General features: G+C 37.7%; 2 protein-coding genes across 2 annotated transcripts in view; one reads left to right on the top strand and one right to left on the bottom strand.

Moving 5' to 3' along the window:
- The window catches only part of LOC134848550 (sorting nexin-13-like), a 227,590-nt gene that overhangs the window by 197,508 nt on the left and 7,519 nt on the right, over positions 1–22,563 (bottom strand). The gene's annotated exons all lie outside the window — the stretch shown is intronic.
- On the top strand, positions 8,550–16,836 carry LOC134847632 (ubiquitin carboxyl-terminal hydrolase nonstop-like). Its single transcript, XM_063864782.1, has 4 exons — positions 8,550–9,170; positions 10,644–10,986; positions 15,085–15,462; positions 16,099–16,836. The coding sequence occupies exons 1-4, from the start codon at positions 8,631–8,633 to the stop codon at positions 16,797–16,799; spliced, it is 1,962 nt and encodes a 653-aa protein (XP_063720852.1). The 5' UTR covers positions 8,550–8,630; the 3' UTR covers positions 16,800–16,836.

Here is a 22,563-nt window from a genome sequence, read left to right as displayed (position 1 = left end):
GGGGGAAAGGGTTGATCCATCTTCGATGGAGATGATGATTTTTATCTACTGAACAAAAACAATGGTAATATAATAAGCAGTAGTAGACATCACGTTGACAACCAAAAATCATCAACGAGCAGTACCAATAGTGGTGTACCGCAGGGGACTGTGATGGGTCCCCGGTGTTTCAATCTTTCATATGACGACCGTTTCTGGTGATTAAATTGTAAAGCCTTGGATACATCAAAACTGAACTGTATCTTCTCTACAATCAGGTTGTTATGCCCATCCTATTGTATGGTATTCAAGTATGGGGATGCACCCCAATTTTGCTCGACAAGATTGACCGTGTCCAGAGGAGGGCTGTTGATGCAGGCGTTATTTATATACTTCCGGACGAATTTTACATAGATGTTTTTATGGCGCTCCTGGGTGTTATTCTTTTTTAACACCATGACACACAATCAAAAAGTAGTATAGTACCCAAGAAAAACAAAACATAAAAAATAACCGAAAAAATCAAAAACAGTAAAAAAGTAAAAAAAAAAAATCAGTAGAAATCATCCCCCAGACAAGATGTGATCCGACCCTCCCGTTTGTTGTTGATAGATATATTGTTGTTACAGGCATTTATGTCAATCAGGATCATTATGATCATTTTTGTAGCCCGTTTATGAGGCTTGTACTGTAAGGTTATTAGAGTATTTAAGCACGTTAATGCTAATTTGCTCTTAATCTGGAAGGGTCTTGGGATTAGAGAAGAAGACTGATCCGGCAAGCAGTGCAAGGAGCGACAAGAAGGGGCTCAAGGACATCAACAAGCGACTGTTGGGTATCGTTAACAAGTTCTGTATCCCTTTTGGTACAAAAATTAAGATAGCAATCTGTGGGGGGCTCGACAGTGCTGCACTGTAGTGACTCTTCACCGAACTGCGAGTTTCCGAGTTAAGCACCTTAATTCGGATATTGAACAAACCCGGAGGGTTATAGTTTTACTAATATTATTACCTACATAGCCTATATTATTACTCCTATATCGTTTTTCAGTGAAAAAAACAGTAAGCGGACCGGTTTTCAGGGTCAAAATAGCGATATTTTGATCCCCCCACAAATCGAGATTTGTGAAATATCAATATTTTTTGAAACAGAAAAAAGCGTTAAATTAGTGAGTTACATTGTAACTGTGCTAGTATAATAGGTAGAACCGGTTGAGTTTATCTCAGAAGTGGTTGGAACTATTTTGGTACCAAAAACCGAATTTTCGCGATTTTTGAGAAAATGGAACACTATAAAATCAAAACAATTTTTGAAATTTTTGGGTTAGGACAGTAAAAATAGTTGTTCGGACAACTTCCACTAGTGAATCTACAGTTTTTAGGACCCGTTTACCGAAAGCCTTCCGGATTACAGAGAAATCGAACTTAACATGTTTGATTCAGTGGATTCATCAACCTGGAGAGGTCCAAATAGCATAGTTTTTCGCAAATTTTTTCAACTAAAGCGTTTTAGATCAGATTTTTTGCATTGAACTAGAAGAGTATAGGCCTTCTGAGCTCGGATCAATAATTTTTAGGTCGAAAAGAACATAATTGCGGAAAAAGTTAGGCGGAACCTATAAGCAAGAAAATTTTTGAATTTAGATAAAAGACTTTTTGGTTAATAACTTTGGAACGACTGGACAGATCTAGTTGATCTTGGTACCATTTGATCAGAAACTAGCTCAGCTTACTAATAGGAACAAAAATTATTCGAAAAAGTATGCGTGAAAATTTTTTGAGATTGTTTTTAGCAAATTCACCAATTCGGGAGGGTAGACCCCTCACGTTTTATAAAAAAAAATTGGAAAGCCCTTACACCCCTACCAAAGGGTAGAAACGGTTGAATAAGGCAATTTTACGCTGTTCTAGACAAAAAGGGAAGGCGAAAGGTACAAGAAGACCCTGATTGACCCAAATTTAGTCTAGCGATAAGACCCTTCACCGTTAGCGTGAATTGTCAAATAAGAGGCTTAACTTCAATCCGGAAGGGTCAAGGGAAAGACCACATACCCTTCCTAGTTAATACAAACAGCCTAATAGCGTCGGAGAACGTATCCGCAGGGGTACAGGTGAAAAATCTAAGAAGTGTCAGAAAAGCTATTTTTACAAAACCGGAGGGGTCACAATCAGGAGGGAACCAAATTTTTCCCAATTCGGAGGGTTCCCAATCCGGAGGGGTCTTGCTTTTGCTAATCCGGAGGGGTTCCAATCCGGAGGGGTCTCAATTTTGCCAATCCGGAGGTGTTCTATTTTTGCCAAACCGGGGGGGGGGGTACTGTTTTTGTCAACCCGGAGGGGTATTATTTTGTTCAAGGACTTAGGTAAACAGAAGAAAAGATAATAGTGAGGGTTATTAGGTTTTTAAGAGACAGGCTAGGAACCAGTGACTGCACTGGTAACTTGCCTTTCAAAAAAGACCAGACCAAAACAAAATAGGTCCAAACTCGGATATTCGCGACACTAAATCTAAATAAAAAAAAAGAGTTTGTAACTCATTGATGTGGATTGAAATCCAAAACGTTTTTGAGAAAAGTGACTGCCCTGAGGATTTTAGTAGGTCTAGCTCGGCAGTCTGAAGGCAGATAGGTAACACAGGACTCGGTGGGTGCAATAGACGCCCACTTGAGAAAATTACTGCCTTCAAGTTTTGTCTGTTTGGTGCAGCACCAAGCAGGGAAAGCTCTTTCTTTATAAAAACAAGTTCGACTATTGTACTGCGACCAACTAAAAGTACAACACACATACGTTTTTCATAGAAATTTTCTTATTTTGTTATATCTGGTTTTAAATCAACAGTTTGTGCTTGATTGGGTAGTGAATACACTATCTTTTAAATAGACTGTTATCATCATAATGTGCTGGTTCTCAAATCTTACGACTAATAATCGATTATAATGAATAAATTCGGATCACACGAACCAGCAGGACCGACAAAGGGGAAACGGTTTTTGGCAGAATGGTTGAAACCAGAAGTCAAAAGTCCTCAGAGGAGCGAAAAGCTATGCTAGAAGTAGAGGTCCATCCGGACCAGGCCATGAATGAGAACCAGGAAATACATGGACCGGAGGGGAGAGACAGAAGGCTGGCGAGTGAATCTACTCCGGTAGAACAAGGCCAAGATTTTGCCACTTCCAACGGGATTCTGGGCCGAGAGGAGATGTCGGAACTGTCCGGCATCTCTACTGAAATTGTGGCAACTAGAAGATCTCCCACAGACAACACCATGATGGCAGGCGTGACGGAAAAACAGACAACGTCCTCATCGTTTTCAGAAAGAATGAAGAACACTTTCGGAAACATCTTTCCATTCACCATGGGAGGTGGTACAGGAAATGAAGATGAATCCCAGGAGGAAGAAGAGGACGATGATGAGCAAGTCGACTCTGGATCTCGAGTCAACCTCAATAGTTCGACCCAGGAGAATGAGGAATACACCGACTGAGAGACTGGAACCATGGACAAGTTTGGTGTGGTGAGAACGATAAGCAAAGACACAAACACATCAGGCCAGTCAAGAGACTTTTGAGTATGAAAAATTCGGAGACGCGAACTGGGGAAATAGAAACATAGGGCTAGGCAACGCATCGGCGGATCCAGAGGTGGATAATGAAAGGACGTCGAGGCAGAGAATCAAAGCCCGAATCTCGACCAGCACAAATTTACCTGGGATCGACAGGGTGACACCGCCACTAGTGACGCTACTAGTAGAAAACGGAGCATCATTAGAAAAAGCCTTGAACAACATAGTGGGCAGTATAGGAGAACAAAATGAACAGATATCCATAAGAATGAGTGAACTAGAAAGAGCAGTCCACGTTGAAAGAGAAAGTCTGCGGGAAGAAATAAACCACAATAGACAAGAAGTTGGTAGAAGCGAAAAACGCTTGAAGGAAAGAACGGACATGCACATGGCGAAGAACTTGTCGCGAATGACAAAAGAAGCGGAACAGAGAGAGTTACGCTTAAGAGACGACATGGAGAAGTTAAGAATTCAGTAAGAGTTGTCTCTTGGGACTCTTGACACAAAAATAGATGCGATGATGGAGAGGCGAACTCAGGCTATCATGGATAGGTTGGACGGGCTACTAGGCAGCAAGGGTGGACCAAAAGAAGGGGAACCGAACTCGGGAGGTCCCAGCAGGGAGCCGAGGGTGAACTTCAATGACCATCAAAGGAAGAGGACATATGGATCCACTAGAGGTAGGGGTAGTTCAGCAGGCTATGCCACAAGGGATAATAGAACTTGGGGCCCAAACAATAGTGCAAGTTCAACAGGGAACAGACAGACCTCAAAGGAACGACCGACGCAAGGCACAAATGCGACTAGGAGAGGTGATTCCGGTAACAGGAGACATGCGATCCAGGGAGGAGTCATGTGGGCCAAGGGGGAAACAGCCACGGCAATTCGGATTGCAGGGATGCACCGAATACAGAGCAATAGCCTTTGAACCCCTAAACAGGTCTTTGGAGACATTCCTCACGAGGTTAATTAGAACTAATGAACGCAGTGAAAAGTCTAGAAGAGTCTTTAAAAAACCAAGATGCTATAAAAACGAATCTGACGGCTGCATTGACATCTGGATAGAGGTGATGAAACTGCATTTTGAGGAAGAAGACCTGTCAGAAAGTAACTTGGAAGGGACAGCTCTAAACTGTGTGATGGCCAAAAAGCATTGTCAGCGGGATACTGCTGAGAAAATCTTTGAAATATTGTTAACTCGTTTCGGCTCAGGGGTGCAGGGACACCAAGCAATGATGCGCTTCGAGAAAAGGAGGTAACGAGAAGATGAAACGATGGACAAGTTTCTAGACAATTTGGAGATGCTTAGAAGGCGTAGCCAACCGGACGAGTCGAACAGGAGGATGAACCTGGTGGTAGCCTCAAAATCCCTCGATGGTGTAAAGAATGATGAACTTCGTACAATGTTAGCAACAAATTACACACCACTATCAACCAATGCGCCAACACCAGAGGAGTTGAGGCTCAAGTCAAAAGAATATCTTTTACTGAAACCTCCATCGAGATCTGGATATTGCAAGAACAATTATGGCAATTTTAACAACGGACCAGCAAACCAAGGGAACAACTGGTATAAACCGAGGGACGATATGGACAAGAGACGCTCTTGTGCAAATTGCAGTTTGACGGACCATCACGTGTCAGCGTGCCCAACTTATAAACAGCGCATGAAAGCAATAGGCTTTAGCCTCGAGGACGAAGATGCGTCAGATTTCGATCATGAAGATTTAATGTGAGGAGTAATTGCAAAATTCGGCCCGAGGTTTTTCTTTTGCAACTTGGAAGGTCATTTTAAATCGGATTGTCGCAATTCTGGGATAGTAGCAGACATCAAGCATCCAAGGCGCGAGGAAGCTTTATCGGGTGTGAAGGCCAGCAAGGCTCGCCTATTGAGTGAAGCGGAGGCGCGCAGAAAAGAAAAACCGCAATAGCTGGCGACAAAAAAAAATGCAGGCGGTAACAGAGGAGACATGTGAACCGGAACCGGTGACTGCGGCGGACGACTTCAAGATTGATTATAAGGCAGCCGCGAAGGATGTTCTAAATAGAGTGCAGCAGGAACTGGTAACGAAAGAGATCGAGCAAAAAGTGAAGCTCGAACTGGAAAATGAGAAAGTACAGGAGAAACTGAATACCTTCGAGGCAACAGAAATCGAAGAAACGAAGGCACCAAGTGGTTTGAGCATGAATCTTAACGTGATCTCCGGGCAGAGGTTCGGTATGGTGCCACATGGAAGCAAAATACAGTCAATAATCTCGGTAGCGGGACACCAGGTAATCAGAAATCTGAGCGAACCGTCAGAGTTCACTTTGATGCATCTGGATGCATATGCAGATTATCTAAGGCAGGTGGAGCCACGCACTGAATCGAGAGCGGTGCGAGCACTACTAACAACGGGTGGCCCTAGCACAAAGAAGCTTTTTGCTACGTGGAAATCTATGGACCGTATCAGGTGATGCTGAACATAGATGGAATCAGTATCTACACTAGGACTTATGTGACAACAGACTGTGACCAGATAGGGCAGATCTATCTGGGTGAAGAAGAACTCAAAGTCCGCAGAATAGGCCATGACGCCATGATGGAGCAAGACGCAGTACACATTGGATACGAAGCAGATGTGACTGCACATCTGCTCGACACCAACGGAAAGTAAATCAGTGGAAAGGTAGACAACTGAAGTCTCCCAATGGTTCAGATTCAAAACTACATTCTCAAGTAAAATTTCATTTCCTTTGATCGGAACTCATTGTTAGAAAACTTCTCGAGTTATATTCAATTATATTCATTTTAGAGTTATTAATTAGCTTAATTACTCTGTTTCTCAAGTGTGCTGCTATGTAAGTACCTAATTCAATTTTCCCGAGTGCATTTTATGATAAGTATGTTGAGGTAAGGCGAGTTTTAGGTTGATCCATCTGAAATGGACCAAAGTTCCATTTTCCTATAAAAAGTAATTTAACGGATTGTTCCGACCCTGTTTTTAACGGCGTTCGCATATTTTGGGTATTTTGAGACCTAAGTATGGGGACGTTCTTATTTTCTAGAGTGGGGGGGTATTCTGGTAGTTGCCTTTAAGCTGTAACGGGTTCTAGTCTCATGTCGCAAGTGAACCGAATTGGCTCCGACCGTTTTTGAGGTAGAAAAACACAAGAGATAGTGTCCCTGACTCTTGAGCCAATGGTTATAGGGCCTATTTTTCTTAAGCTTCATATGTGACCGAAGTAGGCGACTGTTACATGTCAAATTTTTAAAATTTCGAAGTATGACGTCATATTTCTGAGAAACGTCAGAATCGGCCACTTTGGAAGAAAACCAGAAAAAATCAGAACAACAATAGTTGCGACGAACATAACTACAAGAAAATCGGAATCGACGAAAACAGAAGAGTTTGCAGAGACCATTCCGAGTTGCAACGATTGTGCCGCTACAATCGTTGCAAGGCCGTTCACAACAACGGTGAAGGGTGGAAAAGCAGCCTTCCGGAAAGAAGACAAGGTTGTTATTTATCCGGATTCAGGAATCCGGAGGGGTCTCGGGATTGGAACTAAAACTGTATTGTATAATTTTGCTTCCCGGTTATGTCTTGATTTGACTTTATTTAACATCTGAATTCATTTTGCGACGATGAGAAGCTAAGAGTTGGGGGAAAGGGTTGATCCACCTTCGATGGAGATGATGATTTTTATCTACTGAACAAATACAATAGTAATATAATAAGTAGTAGTAGCCCTGTTTTTAGGAGTGACCTAGTGGTCTGGGGATACTGAGACCCAGCCATGAGCTCACTAATTTTGCATGTGAGTAAGTTAATTCGAGTGTTTTGACCGAAGCCGGAAGCAGTAACGTTTTTGTCGACCCGATGTTAGAAAGACCACCAAAGAACTAGCTTTGGTAGAGACAGTGAAAAGCATGTAGAGCTCTGTTTAGACGCTGGCCAGTCGTCTTAGAAACTAGCTTTAATTTCCGTCGATATGTACTTCCGGGCGAATGTTACACTTGGCATACAAATCACTGAGATAATATCAGTGATATTGCTGCGAACCATTTGACCGGAATGAAATTTCGGATTCTAATTCATTTTCCATGAGAAACTACAATTGTAAATGTATTTTATCATTCGAAAGGTATTGTTGTCCTGAGCCTAAATTTGAAAAGATATTTCACCTGTGATCATTTTTCGTAAAGTTACGGGGGTTTAAAGATTGCCATTTTGGCCAATTTGGGACAATTAACGCGCGATATATTTCGCGCTATGAACGCGTAAGCGGAGAGTTAATCCGTCTTAGAAATTGTTTCAAATTGATTGAAAGAAGCTTATTTGCCATAATTGATTTGTTACAAGGAGCGAAATCTATCCTTTTGTACTTAATATGGCGTGTGGGGGGATGATTTTTATAAAAAAAATTTCAAATTTTAGAAGAAAAAAAATTTTCATTTTTTTCATTTAATTTTTTAAAAGTTATTACTGCTCCATAAACATTAAAAGGAGGTCGGAACCTTCAGGGCTTCGCCCTGATACGAGCAATCTTGTTAATTTTATGACTGCTCAAATACTTGCTGTTTTGCAGATTTTACGTTTTTTGTGATTCTCATAAGAAAACTTAAGTTTATTTTTTTTTGAAAATTCCAATTCCTGTAGTTAGGAACTGTGAGAGTACTCTGAGAAGTTGCAAATCTTGCGTCCAAATGCGACTGCTCAATTGCTTTTAGTTTCCGAGATGTGAAGTTTTTCTGTCATTTCAAAAACTTACATAAAAAAGTACATCACAAAATTGTATGGTTTTTCAAAGTTTGAATTCATAAAATACTTGAATAAAATTTTTTACGAAATTTGAAAAACTAACCCTTTAAATGGGTACTGTCAGAGTACAGTCAAATGATGCAGATCTTATTTCCAATATATGCGGTTTTTCTAGGTGTTCGAAGCACCGGAGGTGAGGTGCGTTACACGTTAGTTAATTTTTATATCTCGAGTGTAAATGAAAATATGTTGTTTTTCAGAGCTGTAATCTCCCCTTTCGTCTCAATGTGGCTTAGTTTCAGTGTTCAAAATGATAAGCAAATTTGGTGCATGTGATTAGTTGAAATGTGCGACCACTTCTCTATTTACAAAGAAGAATTTGGTTTGAAATCGGTCGAAATAATATTAGCAACTTTTTTGTATCCGACAAAATCAAAAGAATGCAAAAGAAAAGCAACAGAAACGAAATGCTTTGCCGGAGATTGCCGGGAAATCACATCAGCTGCCGTTCTTCTGTCCTGCTTACAATGTGTCTATTTTGGATGTCTATCAAGACATCACATGAAAAACCATCTGAAGGCAAAAAAGCACTGTTTTGCAATCGATTTACAATTTTGCAATGTTTTCTGTTTATATTGTGATGACTTTATTTATGATCGAAATGTAGAGAATGTTAATTTTCGATTGTACCTGGATTATTGCCAAACGATGTCTTTGGACAATACATTAAGCCCCATCACAGAATGGAGTCCGGCATCTGTAACTGAGGTTGAACTGCTCACCAATAATTGTACTCAACATAATAGCATGTCGGATAATTCTTACTTTGGATTACGAGGATTGATCAATATGGGAAATACGTGCTTCATGAATTGCATTCTTCAGGTAAGAATTTGTTCCTCGTCTTTTGAATTGTTTTTTGATTTGCCCGTGAGATCTTGGTGATTCTCGAGCTGTGGATGTTTTAAGTTATTGTTGATGAAATTCTATCACTACACGCTATTGGGAAGTCTAAATTACAAGAAATTTACTTGGCATCTCTTGATATTGTCAGTTTTCTCCAAAACGAAACTGGTAGTTCTGAGATTTAGGGTTTTGTCGAAATACCAGGCTGCGGGAAGCTCCCCTGCATAACGGCTACTTTGGCATATTGACAATTACACATTCTTTTTCATTAATGCATCAAAACTTTTACTTTTGCCAGAAGCAAGTTTTCGGGTACTATACTTTTTTCCCATAAACAACTGCGTTCTAAAGGCTAATTTCGGGACTCCTTCACCTGTTCGTCCTCTTTGCAAATTCTACTCATGTCAGTTGCAAATAAAAAGCATGGCTGATTTTGTTATTTTAAATATCCGTCCTTTTCAAAATCTGCTTTTGGTGTTAGTTGTGATTTTTCCAACTCGATTTGTTAAAATTCTATTTTTTTTTGTGTCATTTTTTCGGCTTAATAGGCTTCGGCCTATTTTATATTCGCTTAGTGACCCAATTTTGAGTAATTTCAAGGGAAACATAATTTTTATGCTCACTTCTGGATCGCACAAAATGCCAAAAAATCTGAAATTATAGTTCAAGCTTTTCTTGACAGCTATTTTTTGGCTTCTCGTTATATTCCGCCTATATTGCATTGGCTTAGTCGCCTCTATTGCGTCGTTTCACGAGCTGTGAGTGTGTTTTTTGAGGGTGAGGGTGACTAAATACTTAATGTCGTAAAGTTTTTTTTTTTTTTTTTCGGCTTTTTCCCTTTTTTGGCTTAATAGGTTTCGATCAATATTACATCGGCATAGTGGCCGCATATTGTTTCATTTGACACGTGAATAAAGTTTGTGTTTGTTTGCTTGAGGGTGTGGCGGAATCGATAATTTAAAAAAAAAATTCGGCTTTACGGGTTTTTCCTTTGCTAAGGTATTTCCGACTCTGTTACAGCTTTTCTTTCGATGCTAGTTCTAGATTGTATTGTCTTGGCTCGTTTTTGTTTCAAAACCATTTTTATCGATAGATCTAGTTTTTTCGAAATTTTCGAAGCTTTTTTCAACTTAACGGCTTTCTTGTTTTGTATTGCAAGCGGTGCGAAGCTCAGCTTCGACTCTGTGTAAAATAATCATATATTTACTCCCAGCTTAAGCTGGGCATCTTGTTTAAGTCGTATAAGTTGGTTTTCCTGGCTCTAGAAAATGTGTAAAAAATAATCCAATCTGATTGAAAGAGTTCGTGTCACATGCGTATGTTTGAAAGTTTTTGAACGCAAGGTGAGTTTTTTCGTCACGTGATCAGCCCTGAAATTTATTAGATAGCATTAATGAAAACTTTAAGCTTGCCAAAAATTTGTGACGCAAAATGTTAATAAACGTATTCTAGGCTCTAACGCATACCCCGATGCTTCGTGATTTCTTCTTGTCGGACATGCACGATTGTACTTTACTACCTTGTTTTCTCGACCGACATTCGATGAGGTCAGATTCGAGTCAGTTAATGCTAAGTTCAGCACAGCGTCCAAATGGTGTCCGATCCACTAGCTCTGGATCAATGATGCCCCAGAACTGTCTGATGTGCGAGTTGAGTCACATTTTCCAAGAGGTTTATTCAGGAGCGAAGGAGCCCTTCGTTCCATACAGATTACTTCATCTCATCTGGACGAATTCCAGTCATTTGGCAGGCTATGAGCAACAAGATGCACATGAGTTTCTCATCTCAGCGTTAGGTTCGTTGCTTTTTTCATGTCTTGGGCATGTTAATTTAGCTCAGCTATTTTTTAATATGGAAATCAAATTTCGGTAAGCAAAGTTAGTTACCATTTCATTAAATATGGTATTTACCCTTGCGGTACTAGACTTTTTCCCGTAAAACCGTAAAGGGCTTTGATCACATGATGATCTTTAATTTCAAGATCTCAATTGTCAGCACATTGTACGTTTAAAACCTCGAGTTAATGTATCTAGAGTTCATGCATGACTGGGTCTACTGGTAGCAAAGTTTTACTGGTATCTATTATACTAATCTCATTCTGACAGACTGATTTCAAAGCTTAAAATCTTTTTGCGAAGAAGCATACGAATACATGTCAACACATTCATTTCATCCGAAATTGATCAGAAAAGCATAGACTGTGAAAAAAAAATTGATTGATATAACGACCTGCTACACCTACGCTTCGGTTAAAAATTGTTTGGTACATCAACAATTTGCGATTGCGGTCAGAATAATGCTGCTCTGACTTGCAGTGATTTGTAAGCTCGATGGATTCCAAATTCCCATTTAACTTCAGTTGAGCCACACAAGAAACAGTTGTTTGAATTGAGAAAGAAAGAAAGAAAGAAAGGAATTTATTTTTCCGATAGGTAGTTACATTCATTGACAGAATAAAAAACAAATTCAATAATAAAGTACTCATCGGAAGAAACAACTAACGAGACCATAAGGGTCTGCTAACAGCTGCCCTTGAATAGCAAATCCATGGTAAATAGCATCATGAAACAAAAGAAAAAAAATTAAAAAAAAAGTCAAAGATACATAAATTTCACTAGTACATAAACATTTTTAAAGTAAAACTTATAATGCGTATAAACAGTGCTCAACACAGCGCTGCATCCAATGTTTTGACGGCAGATCTCTCTGGCTGTACACTGACATCAATTTTTTTTTGAAAATTTTTCTATAAGTTTTGATGGAAAAAAAAATTATTGAGAAATTTTAGAAAAAAAATCACAATAATCATCATCTCTCTTAAACTAAGAGACTCTGGACCGTCATATTTTTCCACGTAATTCGCAACCCAGAGTTATAAACCCTTAAGCATTTACCCAAGTCCGTGAAATTTCTTGTATTTGATAATTAAAAACTAGAGTTGCCAGCTCGTTGTCACTTAACAGGTATCTATTTTTAAATTTATGATAAAAATTTTAAGTAGACATAAAGTTGATGCACTGTTAGCAGTTGATTTTCAAAAAGTTGTCTTCTGAGTGGTCACCACGTTTTCAAAATTTATCAATTTCAATATCTTGCTGAAGCATAAAAATTGGCAGCATGGCGGAAAAACTACAACAACAGTATACAAGAATGCCATACAGAATAGTTGTATTGATGTTACTACGATAGTAAGCTAAAAGCTGGTGTCGAGGTGTATAAAATCTTAGTTTCGAAATAATGCCTGATTGTTGCTTATCGCTTTTTTCATTGTCTATGTGGGACATTAAAGATAGTTTTGAATCAACGTACACCCCCAAATACTTACAAACCGGTTCAGTTTTTGTATCACAATTGTTAAATTGAAAGGTCATCGAGCTCGAACTGGAGGAATTTACATTCAATTGTACTGTTTTATCCACATTTATAATCGGTTTATTGGCCAATAATTCAGTTTACGGATGTTCTCATTGATCAAAAAGTCTGCGTGTCCCAATGCAGTTAAATTAGTGTCATCCGCAAAAAAAAAACAATTTCAGATGATTTACAGACATGAGACATGATTTATGTAAATAAGAAACAGTGAAGGACTTGAAATAGGTAGTTGAAGAACGCCACAGGATATTGTGGACCAGTTAGAAGGTATTCCATTTATTTCCACACGTTGCATTCTTTCCCTTCAGTACGAACTATACCAATCGTAGGTATTCCCTCTAATGGCGTATGATTCCAATTTCTGTAATAAAAGGGGATGTTGTATCAAATTCTTTGTTTTTCAAATAAAAAAATAAAGTAAATATATGTTGCTTGCCGTATGACTGCATTTTTTCAGTTAAATCAATAAGTGCGTCAACCGTACTATGCTTCGATCGAAAACTAAATCGAAAAGATAATTGTATATTCTAGTGAACATGGTTCGTTCAAAGATTTTACTCCAGACAATCAGGAGCGATATTGATCGGTTATTGTTTTCATCAACTCTGTTTCCACTAAAAGGAGGGTTAAAATTTCCGATGTTGATGTAAAAGTAGTTTGCCATTCCATATATTTCAAGAGCAAGATTTCAAAAGTGTTCTATGTCAATACACTGGATGCCACGTTTGAAATTTTTGTTTCAACTTAGTCGAACGTTTACACGTTATACATAAGAGCATAACGTTGTGTGAATTTCATTAAGTAAAAAAATGAATTTTGCACGTTTCGCCCCACACACATTTAGCCCCTCTTAAATTTAGTGACATATTTGGCCCCTTACACGTTTCACCCCTAATAATTTCACACATTTCGCCCCTAACTGATAACACAGTTAATTAACCGCCGCTATCTTAGTTCACGATTTGAGGGGCGAAAAGTGCCAGTACTTTCATGGGTGGCGAAATGTGTGAAAACCGAAATTTTTTGAAAATGTAACTATCAAAAAACTAAATTGATCAATTGCAATTATATTACTCTTGATGAAATTTTAACGTCTAAATTAATTTGAAATTACACAATTTCCATTTTTTGTGAATTGACAATCCAAACTTTGGATTGTGAATTTACAAGCAAAAGCTTTTGTTATATAACGAGGTACTTTTTTCGAATCTAAATTGCACAAGTTTGTGCTTAACTTAAGTGCTCAATTTCATTGGCGAGCGGTTTAGTAGCATGAATTTCATCTGCTTCATGGGAGCACCTGATTTTTAGTATGGCATGTGTGAAATCTCTAAGGCAGCAAATAAAATTGGAGCAGTGATTGCATCGTTTTATTTAGTATTAGTTGTTTCATAAGCATTTTTGGAGTGACTGGTGTTTACTATTGTGTAAATTCTATAAGAAGCAGAGGTACGTGAAATAGAAATGCCTCATAATGTGTGTTAGAGATTGGGTCATGGAACCTCCTAATTTTTAAAGTGAAACTAGAAAATTATGAAAATTGTTGCAGTTTCTACAAAGTCATTTCCCAGCGAAATAAAAAATTATCGGATCTACTTAACAATCTCCCCCCCCCTATTGTACCTACTAAAGAATCTCCCCCTTTCTTAAAACGGGGAGAGATTGTTAAGTAGATCCCTGTGGATCTACTTAACAATCTCTCCAACCCCCTCCCACCCTATTGTACCTACTAAAGAATCTCCCCCCTTTCTTGAAAGGGGGGGGGGATTGTTTAGTAGATCCAAATTATCTACTGCTGTTCTTTTTTTAAGTTTGGCTAGCTTAATAAAAAAATACCATCCTTTAAGATTTTTGAAACAAGAGCTTCAAAGTGATGTAGTTTTTTCTTGGAAAACCAAAATATGCAGAAAAAAATATAATCCATTTTTGGCTTCCTTGAGTTCATTGACCTTTTTAACCGCCTGTTGACTATGTTTAATTTTTGCCAATGAACAAAATTAGATAGAAATTAAAAAGAAACAGGGATAGCTTTTTTCCAATTAGTGTAGTTTCTTCTGCGTGGTGAGAGAAAAGGATCTGACGCACCAGCGGATTTAGGGTCCCTCCTTTGTAATATTTTGATTACAAAAATCTATTTTTGGCTGAATGACCCTCATTTTTTCTAAAGGCGCCTTTGGCGCCAAAATATACTAAATATTGGTCAAAATGGTGTCTTTATAGTGATTTGGAAGAGCTCACAAAATCAATGTGATCGACCTAAAAAAAAGGTCGATATAATTTTCAATTTTTTTTGTTGATAATCCGCCCCCCCTCGAGAAAATCCTAGATCCGCCCCTGATTTGACGTACAACTATAATTTAGGGTGTTCGACATTCATAGTAATATAGGCAAATTGGACAAAAAAAATTGTTGAAAAATGACTAGAAAAACAAAAAATCAGCTACAAATTTGAAACTATTTCAAAATTAAAAAAAATCTTTGCAGAAAATTTTTGAAAGTATGATTAAACTTTTTTTTTCAGACATTCTCCACGGTCACTGCAAAGAGGACAGCGACTATGGGTTCCTGCACAGTTCCTCTTGGCCAGCCAACTGCAATTGTATCATCGACCAAGTGTTCACAGGGGGGCTGCAGAGTGACGTCACTTGCACCGAGTGCCACGGGGTGTCCACCACAGTAGACCCTTTCTGGGACATTTCGCTGCACATCGGCAACAACTCTTCATCAGCATCAGAAGCGGGAGGAGCTTCTGCTGTAATGTTTGGAACAGGCTCGGAATTTTCTGCAGGTGGAGATGTTGTGGATAGCAATGCAGCAGCTGCAGCGTTGTTGATTAACCCTTCGGCTGAGTCGGCGCCAACTGTTTTTGAACTGTCATCAATCCGCCAACAAATCCAAGGCTAGTTGATTCAGTTTCAATTGTTTCCGTTTAAATCCATGAAGTATCTATTGTTTCAGTTGTTAAAAATGATAAAAACATAGGAATTGGAGTTTTTATCATTCATCAATTTCAGGAATAAAGATTTCGACAATCAATATTGTATAACAAAAGAAATTTTTTGAACCCAAAATTATCCGAACATTTCGAGACAGTTCTATTAGCGACTGAAAGGGCTGGAATACGATACGTTTTTTGACCTACAGCGAAATTTCTTCAGTTAGATTTTGCGTTGAAATTGCTCCTTAATCCTAATTTATCATTTCAACAGGGTTTAAACAATATTAGAAACAATCTTTGTTCTATGAAAGTATGTATTTTTTGGGAAAGAACTTTGATATTTTTGAAAACTTTATCTTAGATTTATAGAAAAATAAAAGTTTTTCAGAGGATTAAAAATAGATTAATTTAGGTAATTGACGACAGCATTCAAATGCAATCCTTTATAAAATTTATAGCAACCAATTTTATATGGGCGTTTGTTCGAAATGCATACTTTATACAGAGTTAATTTTCAAAAGTAATGCGTGGCTAGGGGGACCTTCTACGGTTGGTCTTTTGAGGTAGGAGTGTACTGTTGATCCTAGACATTTTTAGGAAAGTCAATCAACTCGCGAGCTGTTCCGTCGCCGAAGTCACTGGAAGAGTGTCTGAACATCTATACGCGGAGTGAAAACTTGGGAAGTGGTGCTAAAATCAGGTGCAACTCGTGCAATATCAATCAGGAATCCACGAAGCAACTTTCATTCAAGAAACTGCCCTTGGTGCTATGCTTTCACTTGAAGCGCTTCGAACAGACGTCCAAAGTGAGGAAAAAGATCTCGGATTTCATTTCCTTTCCTTACGAGTTGGACCTTCTTCCGTTCATGTCGTGCTACAACTCAAGCAACAGCCAAAGTGCAGCGACAGCAGAGGCTGCATTCAAGCACGCCTCATCATCAGCTGCATCTCAAAATGCCAAATCTGCCGACTCGATCTTTAGACAATCAATGGACTTCGCTCCTGGCGATTCAGGGAGTCCGGCGTTTCTCGGGAAAGATGCGGGGAAGTATGTTTTATACGCCGTTGTCAATCATCACGGCACTATTGATAGTGGCCACTACACTTCATTTGTGCGACTTAAAGGTGCTCAGTCTAATTCATCCACCGCGGCTAAAAGTGCGGATCTGAATGGAACTCAAACTGAAAAATGGATTCACTGTGATGACGCCGTTTTAACACTTTCGTCTAGAGAAACTTGTTTGCGTTCAGAAGCTTATTTGTTGTTTTACCATAAAAAGCATTTAGTGTTCGAATGATAAAATCGTTAATATAAAAATACTAGTTCAATGTTAACTTAATAGATGTTATAGATGTATTTTTCTCCTGAGTTAGCATCATGAGCCTGGAAAGAGTGATATAGTATCTTATAACTTTCTATTACCTGGATTTAATTCCTGAGCGACTTCAACCTAGATGTACTGCAGGTTTTTTCAGATAATTTTTCTCAAATCAAAGTCGACTTCTCGCTGATTAATTGAGGGATTGAATACGTAAAGCGAGCGTGTATGTCTATGTCTTCTGATAGGCTTATTTATCATTGTCTCATTCTTATATTTCAAGTTAAGCCCTGAAAATTTAGGTTTACTCCAGAAAAACAAGTTGTCGAAGTTTCTTATTTCCCCTTCAGAATTTTTTTTTTCAGAATTTTTTTCCTTTTTCGAAGAATGCTAATGTCGAATATACCTGGTGTTCTATTGCTATCGATTATGCTTAAATTCTTGGCTTCTGTTCAGATATTCTCATCCCAGCACTAATAAACAACTACACATATTGAAAAAAGACTGTTTTTTGGTCGGAACTTTCTGTGCTGTTAGCAACCGGCCACTTTTATTTTCATAGTCAGTGATTTTCAGTGACTTTCTTCAGTGATTTTCAATAAGTCAACCAAGAAGTAAAAGCTGGAGGTCATTTTTATTAGAATTTCGAGCATTTTTTTTCAGAAGTTATGGTTAATCAGCCAAAATTAACTCTACGTGTGAAAAATGTACCATGCTTTAAAGAGATCAAGTTTAATTTTCCACCCATATGTAGATTTTTGTAGTCTCATTTCCTATGGCTCATTTGTATGGGCTAGCTTGCCATCCAATATTTGTGATATATAGTAAAAGGTCCGAAGCTCCGCTTTGTCTCAGTTATTTAGATCAAAATTTAGGCTCAAGAGTTTACACTTAAGTTTCAAGGTTTTGCGTCATTTGATGGTTTAAAAATGGATTTCCAACAATTTTTGATCGATGCTCTTCAGCTTTTGTGAGTTAGGTTTTTTATGCCTCTAAATTGGCGTATGTTTTTTATTCCGACGTCGGACGAAGCTCCGCTATGCTTCTGTATTAAGTTAGATTTCTATCCAGTTTGAGGAACGCGTTTAAATTACGTTGATACTATTTGAAGATCGCACGGTAATTAGGTTTGGTTTCCCTAATTTTTTAACTGATCAACTATCACTTCTGCTTGGCTGGCTTATAAATTTAAAAAAAGTGACGTGCTTTTAGATAGCATATAACCGGAAACTTTTTCTTTTTTGATGTACATTTTCGCTACCTTGTTTTCAAATTCAATAGCAGAAGTGCTTAATAGTTTTTTAATCGAAGTATCTTTTCTCGTTTTTGTTCTCAAAAACAATTTCACGTTTTTGAAATTTCAAAAACTTTACGACAATTTAATCTGTTCTTTAAAATTTGATTATCTATTCTATATTTAAATGCGGGCTTTCTTATCTCGCCATTTTTAAGCTTTTTGAACGTATTATCTTAGCACGTTAAACGATAAAGTTTTTTCACGTTAAAGCAATATCGTATAACGCAATGGTTAGGTATTTTTTCAATTTTTGCTGTTTGATTTCAGCGTTTAATTCGCCAAATTTAAAATAAGCATTCTTATAGTGGGATGCTGTCATGGTTCTCCCAGGAGTTGCTATTTTGACCTCCAATTATGAATACCCACATCCTTTTATTTTACGAGATACGACAATTTTTGTGGTTTTACAAAAAAATTTTAAAATCTTAATTTAAAAAGGGTGCTCTCAGGGATTCCGAATCATGTCTCCAAATATTTACAGCTCAAATCCTTGTTGTTTTCGAGATGTGACGTTTTTTGCGATTTTTTCATAAATTTACAGAAAAATTTAATTTAAAAACATTCAAACTTTGAAATTTCGAAGCCTTAAGTAGTGTGCTGCCAGGGTACTCTCAGGTTTTTCGGTTCTTGCCTCCAAATATGACAGCTCAAATCTTTGTTGTTTTTGAGATGCGACGTTTTCTGTGATTTTATCAAAAAGTTTTAGAAAACTTTAATCAAACAGTTTTCACAAAATTTGAAATTCTCAACCCTGCAGTAGGGTGCTGATAGGGTATTCTTAGGGATTTTGAATTTTGTCTCCAAATTTCTGTAGTTCTGTAATTTTCAAGTACTTTCAGGAGCTGCAAATCTTGCGTTCAAGTACGACTGTTCAAGTGCTTTTAGTTTCCGCGGTGTTAACTTTTTTCCTTTAATAACATTTTTCAAAGATTTAGATGTAAAAATAACTTCACAAGTTTTGAAGTTCCCATCTCTATAGTGAGGAGCTGTCAGGGTAGTCTCAGGGGTTGCAGATCTTGCATCCAAATTTCTCCGAAGTCCCTTCAATTTCCGAGATACGACGTTTCTATGATTTTTAAAAGTTTGAATTTAAAACAACTTAAATTAAAAAAATACTAAGTTTGAAATTACCAACCCTGTAATTGGGCGCTGTCAGAGTACACTCAGAGGTTGCAGATTTTGTTTCAATACATGTTGTTTTCTATGAATTGTCAAAAATTCGAACCACGGGAGGTGTCTAAAATTGAAGAAAAAATTCGGTGTCTGAGAAAATGGGGCCCGTGTTTGACAAATACTGTTACAAAAAATATTGAGTCCAGTGGTATTGTTTCGATATAGCAGGCTGATGATACAGGTTTGTAACTGCACAATATGGGAATCATATTGATGTTTCTTCGCGCTATTTTGTTTCTTTTGGCGGTTTGACTTTATTTTCTAAGTTTTTTTTCGAATTCATTTCTAAAAGGGAATGCCAAAACCCTCTTGAATAAGGAAAGTGGGGAAAAAAGGTTTTAACGATAAATTTAAATTCTGTAGAAATCCTAGTGGAACAGAAAATAATCACCTTGTGATCTGGCTTTGGTAAATTTATGTAGGTTTATGAGAAATGCTTATAGAAAAGATTTCCTATGTGTTTTCATTTCTCACTCAACTTCTCAGACTGATAGCTTCTTAGGAATTTGGTTGAACACGTACGAGCTTCATTTTATTTACCCCGTTAATACTTTAAGGGGAGCAGGGACCAGATAAACACGGACCTAGACATGGCTGAAAATACGCAAAATGGCCGAAATTCCCGTAGGGTTGAGAGCTCTTCTATTGCTGTTCCGACCACTGAAAGTGGCGAGGAATTTTCTATTCGGGCGTTATCGTTTTTTTTGTTTTTCACGCAAAATGAGGTACCACAAATGATAATCGGAATGGTTCGAGTGCCGAGGGAGGGGTCTACCCCCTCTCAATTCTGGTTGCCAAACTTTTCCAATGGGTTCCCCTTCGGTAAATTATTACTACATCCGTTTTTGGCTGACCAACCTCAAAAATTTCTAAAGGCGCCGCTGGCTCAAATATTACTATTTTTATTTTTTGGGGGGTGGGGATGGGTGGATTTACTGAAGAAACGCAATTTTTCGTAAAAATTTTCCAAAAAATGCCTAAAAACGTTTCTTTTGGGCCTGTTTTTTGAAAAATTTGCCTGCTGCGCAGAAAATGTTTAGCGCAAAATAGAAGAGCATTATAGTATTTTCGGATAGATCGGAAAATCAAATTGATCGACCTAAAAAAACAGTCCGCAAAATTTTCAAAACTTTTCGAAAAACCAACCTCCCCCTCTTCAGCTTTTGTGAGTTAGGTTTTTTATGCCTCTAAATTGGCGTATGTTTTTTATTCCGACGTCGGACGAAGCTCCGCTATGCTTCTGTATTAAGTTAGATTTCTATCCAGTTTGAGGAACGCGTTTAAATTACGTTGATACTATTTGAAGATCGCACGGTAATTAGGTTTGGTTTCCCTAATTTTTGAACTGATCAACTATCACTTCTGCTTGGCTGGCTTATAAATTTAAAAAAAGTGACGTGCTTTTAGATAGCATATAACCGGAAACTTTTTTTTTTGATGTACATTTTGGCTACCTTGTTTTCAAATTCAATAGCAGAAGTGCTTAATAGTTTTTTAATCGAAGTATCTTTTCTCGTTTTTGTTCTCAAAAACAATTTCACGTTTTTGAAATTTCAAAAACTTTACGACAATTTAATCTGTTCTTTAAAATTTGATTATCTATTCTATATTTAAATGCGGGCTTTCTTATCTCGCCATTTTTAAGCTTTTTGAACGTATTATCTTAGCACGTTAAACGATAAAGTTTTTTCACGTTAAAGCAATATCGTATAACGCAATGGTTAGGTATTTTTTCAATTTTTGCTGTTTGAATTCAGCGTTTAATTCGCCAAATTTAAAATAAGCATTCTTATAGTGGGATGCTGTCATGGTTCTCCCAGGAGTTGCTATTTTGACCTCCAATTATGAATACCCACATCCTTTTATTTTACGAGATACGACAATTTTTGTGGTTTTACAAAAAATTTTTAAAAACCTTAATTTAAAAAGGGTGCTCTCAGGGATTCCGAATCATGTCTCCAAATATTTACAGCTCAAATCCTTGTTGTTTTCGAGATGTGACGTTTTTTGCGATTTTTTCATAAATTTACAGAAAAATTTAATTTAAAAACATTCAAACTTTGAAATTTCGAAGCCTTAAGTAGTGTGCTGCCAGGGTACTCTCAGGTTTTTCGGTTCTTGCCTCCAAATATGACGGCTCAAATATTTGTTGTTTTCGAGATGCGACGTTTTCTGTGATTTTATCAAAAAGTTTTAGAAAACTTAAATCAAACAGTTTTCACAAAATTTGAAATTCTCAACCCTGCAGTAGGGTGCTGATAGGGTATTCTTAGGGTTTTTGAATTTTGTCTCCAAATTTCTGTAGTTCTGTAATTTTCAAGTACTTTCAGGAGCTGCAAATCTTGCGTTCAAGTACGACTGTTCAAGTGCTTTTAGTTTCCGCGGTGTTAACTTTTTTCCTTTAATAACATTTTTCAAAGATTTAGATGTAAAAAATAACTTCACAAGTTTTGAAGTTCCCATCTCTATAGTGAGGAGCTGACAGGGTAGTCTCAGGGGTTGCAGATCTTGCATCCAAATTTCTCCGAAGTCCCTTCAATTTCCGAGATACGACGTTTCTATGATTTTTAAAAGTTTGAATTTAAAACAACTTAAATTAAAAAAATACTAAGTTTGAAATTACCAACCCTGTAATTGGGCGCTGTCAGAGTACACTCAGAGGTTGCAGATTTTGTTTCAATACATGTTGTTTTCTATGAATTGTCAAAAATTCGAACCACGGGAGGTGTCTAAAATTGAAGAAAAATTCGGTGTCTGAGAAAATGGGGCCCGTGTTTGACAAATACTGTTACAAAAAATATTGAGTCCAGTGGTATTGTTTCGATATAGCAGGCTGATGATACAGGTTTGTAACTGCACAATATGGGAATCATATTGATGTTTCTTCGCGCTATTTTGTTTCTTTTGGCGGTTTGACTTTATTTTCTAAGTTTTTTTTCGAATTCATTTCTAAAAGGGAATGCCAAAACCCTCTTGAATAAGGAAAGTGGGGGAAAAAGGTTTTAACGATAAATTTAAATTCTGTAGAAATCCTAGTGGAACAGAAAATAATCACCTTGTGATCTGGCTTTGGTAAATTTATGTAGGTTTATGAGAAATGCTTATAGAAAAGATTTCCTATGTGTTTTCATTTCTCACTCAACTTCTCAGACTGATAGCTTCTTAGGAATTTGGTTGAACACGTACGAGCTTCATTTTATTTACCCCGTTAATACTTTAAGGGGAGCAGGGACCAGATAAACACGGACCTAGACATGGCTGAAAATACGCAAA

The sequence above is a fragment of the Symsagittifera roscoffensis genome, chromosome 6 (assembly GCF_963678635.1).
Source record: "Symsagittifera roscoffensis chromosome 6, txSymRosc1.1, whole genome shotgun sequence".
NCBI classification, from domain to species: Eukaryota; Metazoa; Xenacoelomorpha; order Acoela; family Convolutidae; genus Symsagittifera; species Symsagittifera roscoffensis.
This window is presented reverse-complemented; position numbering and strand designations above follow the sequence as displayed.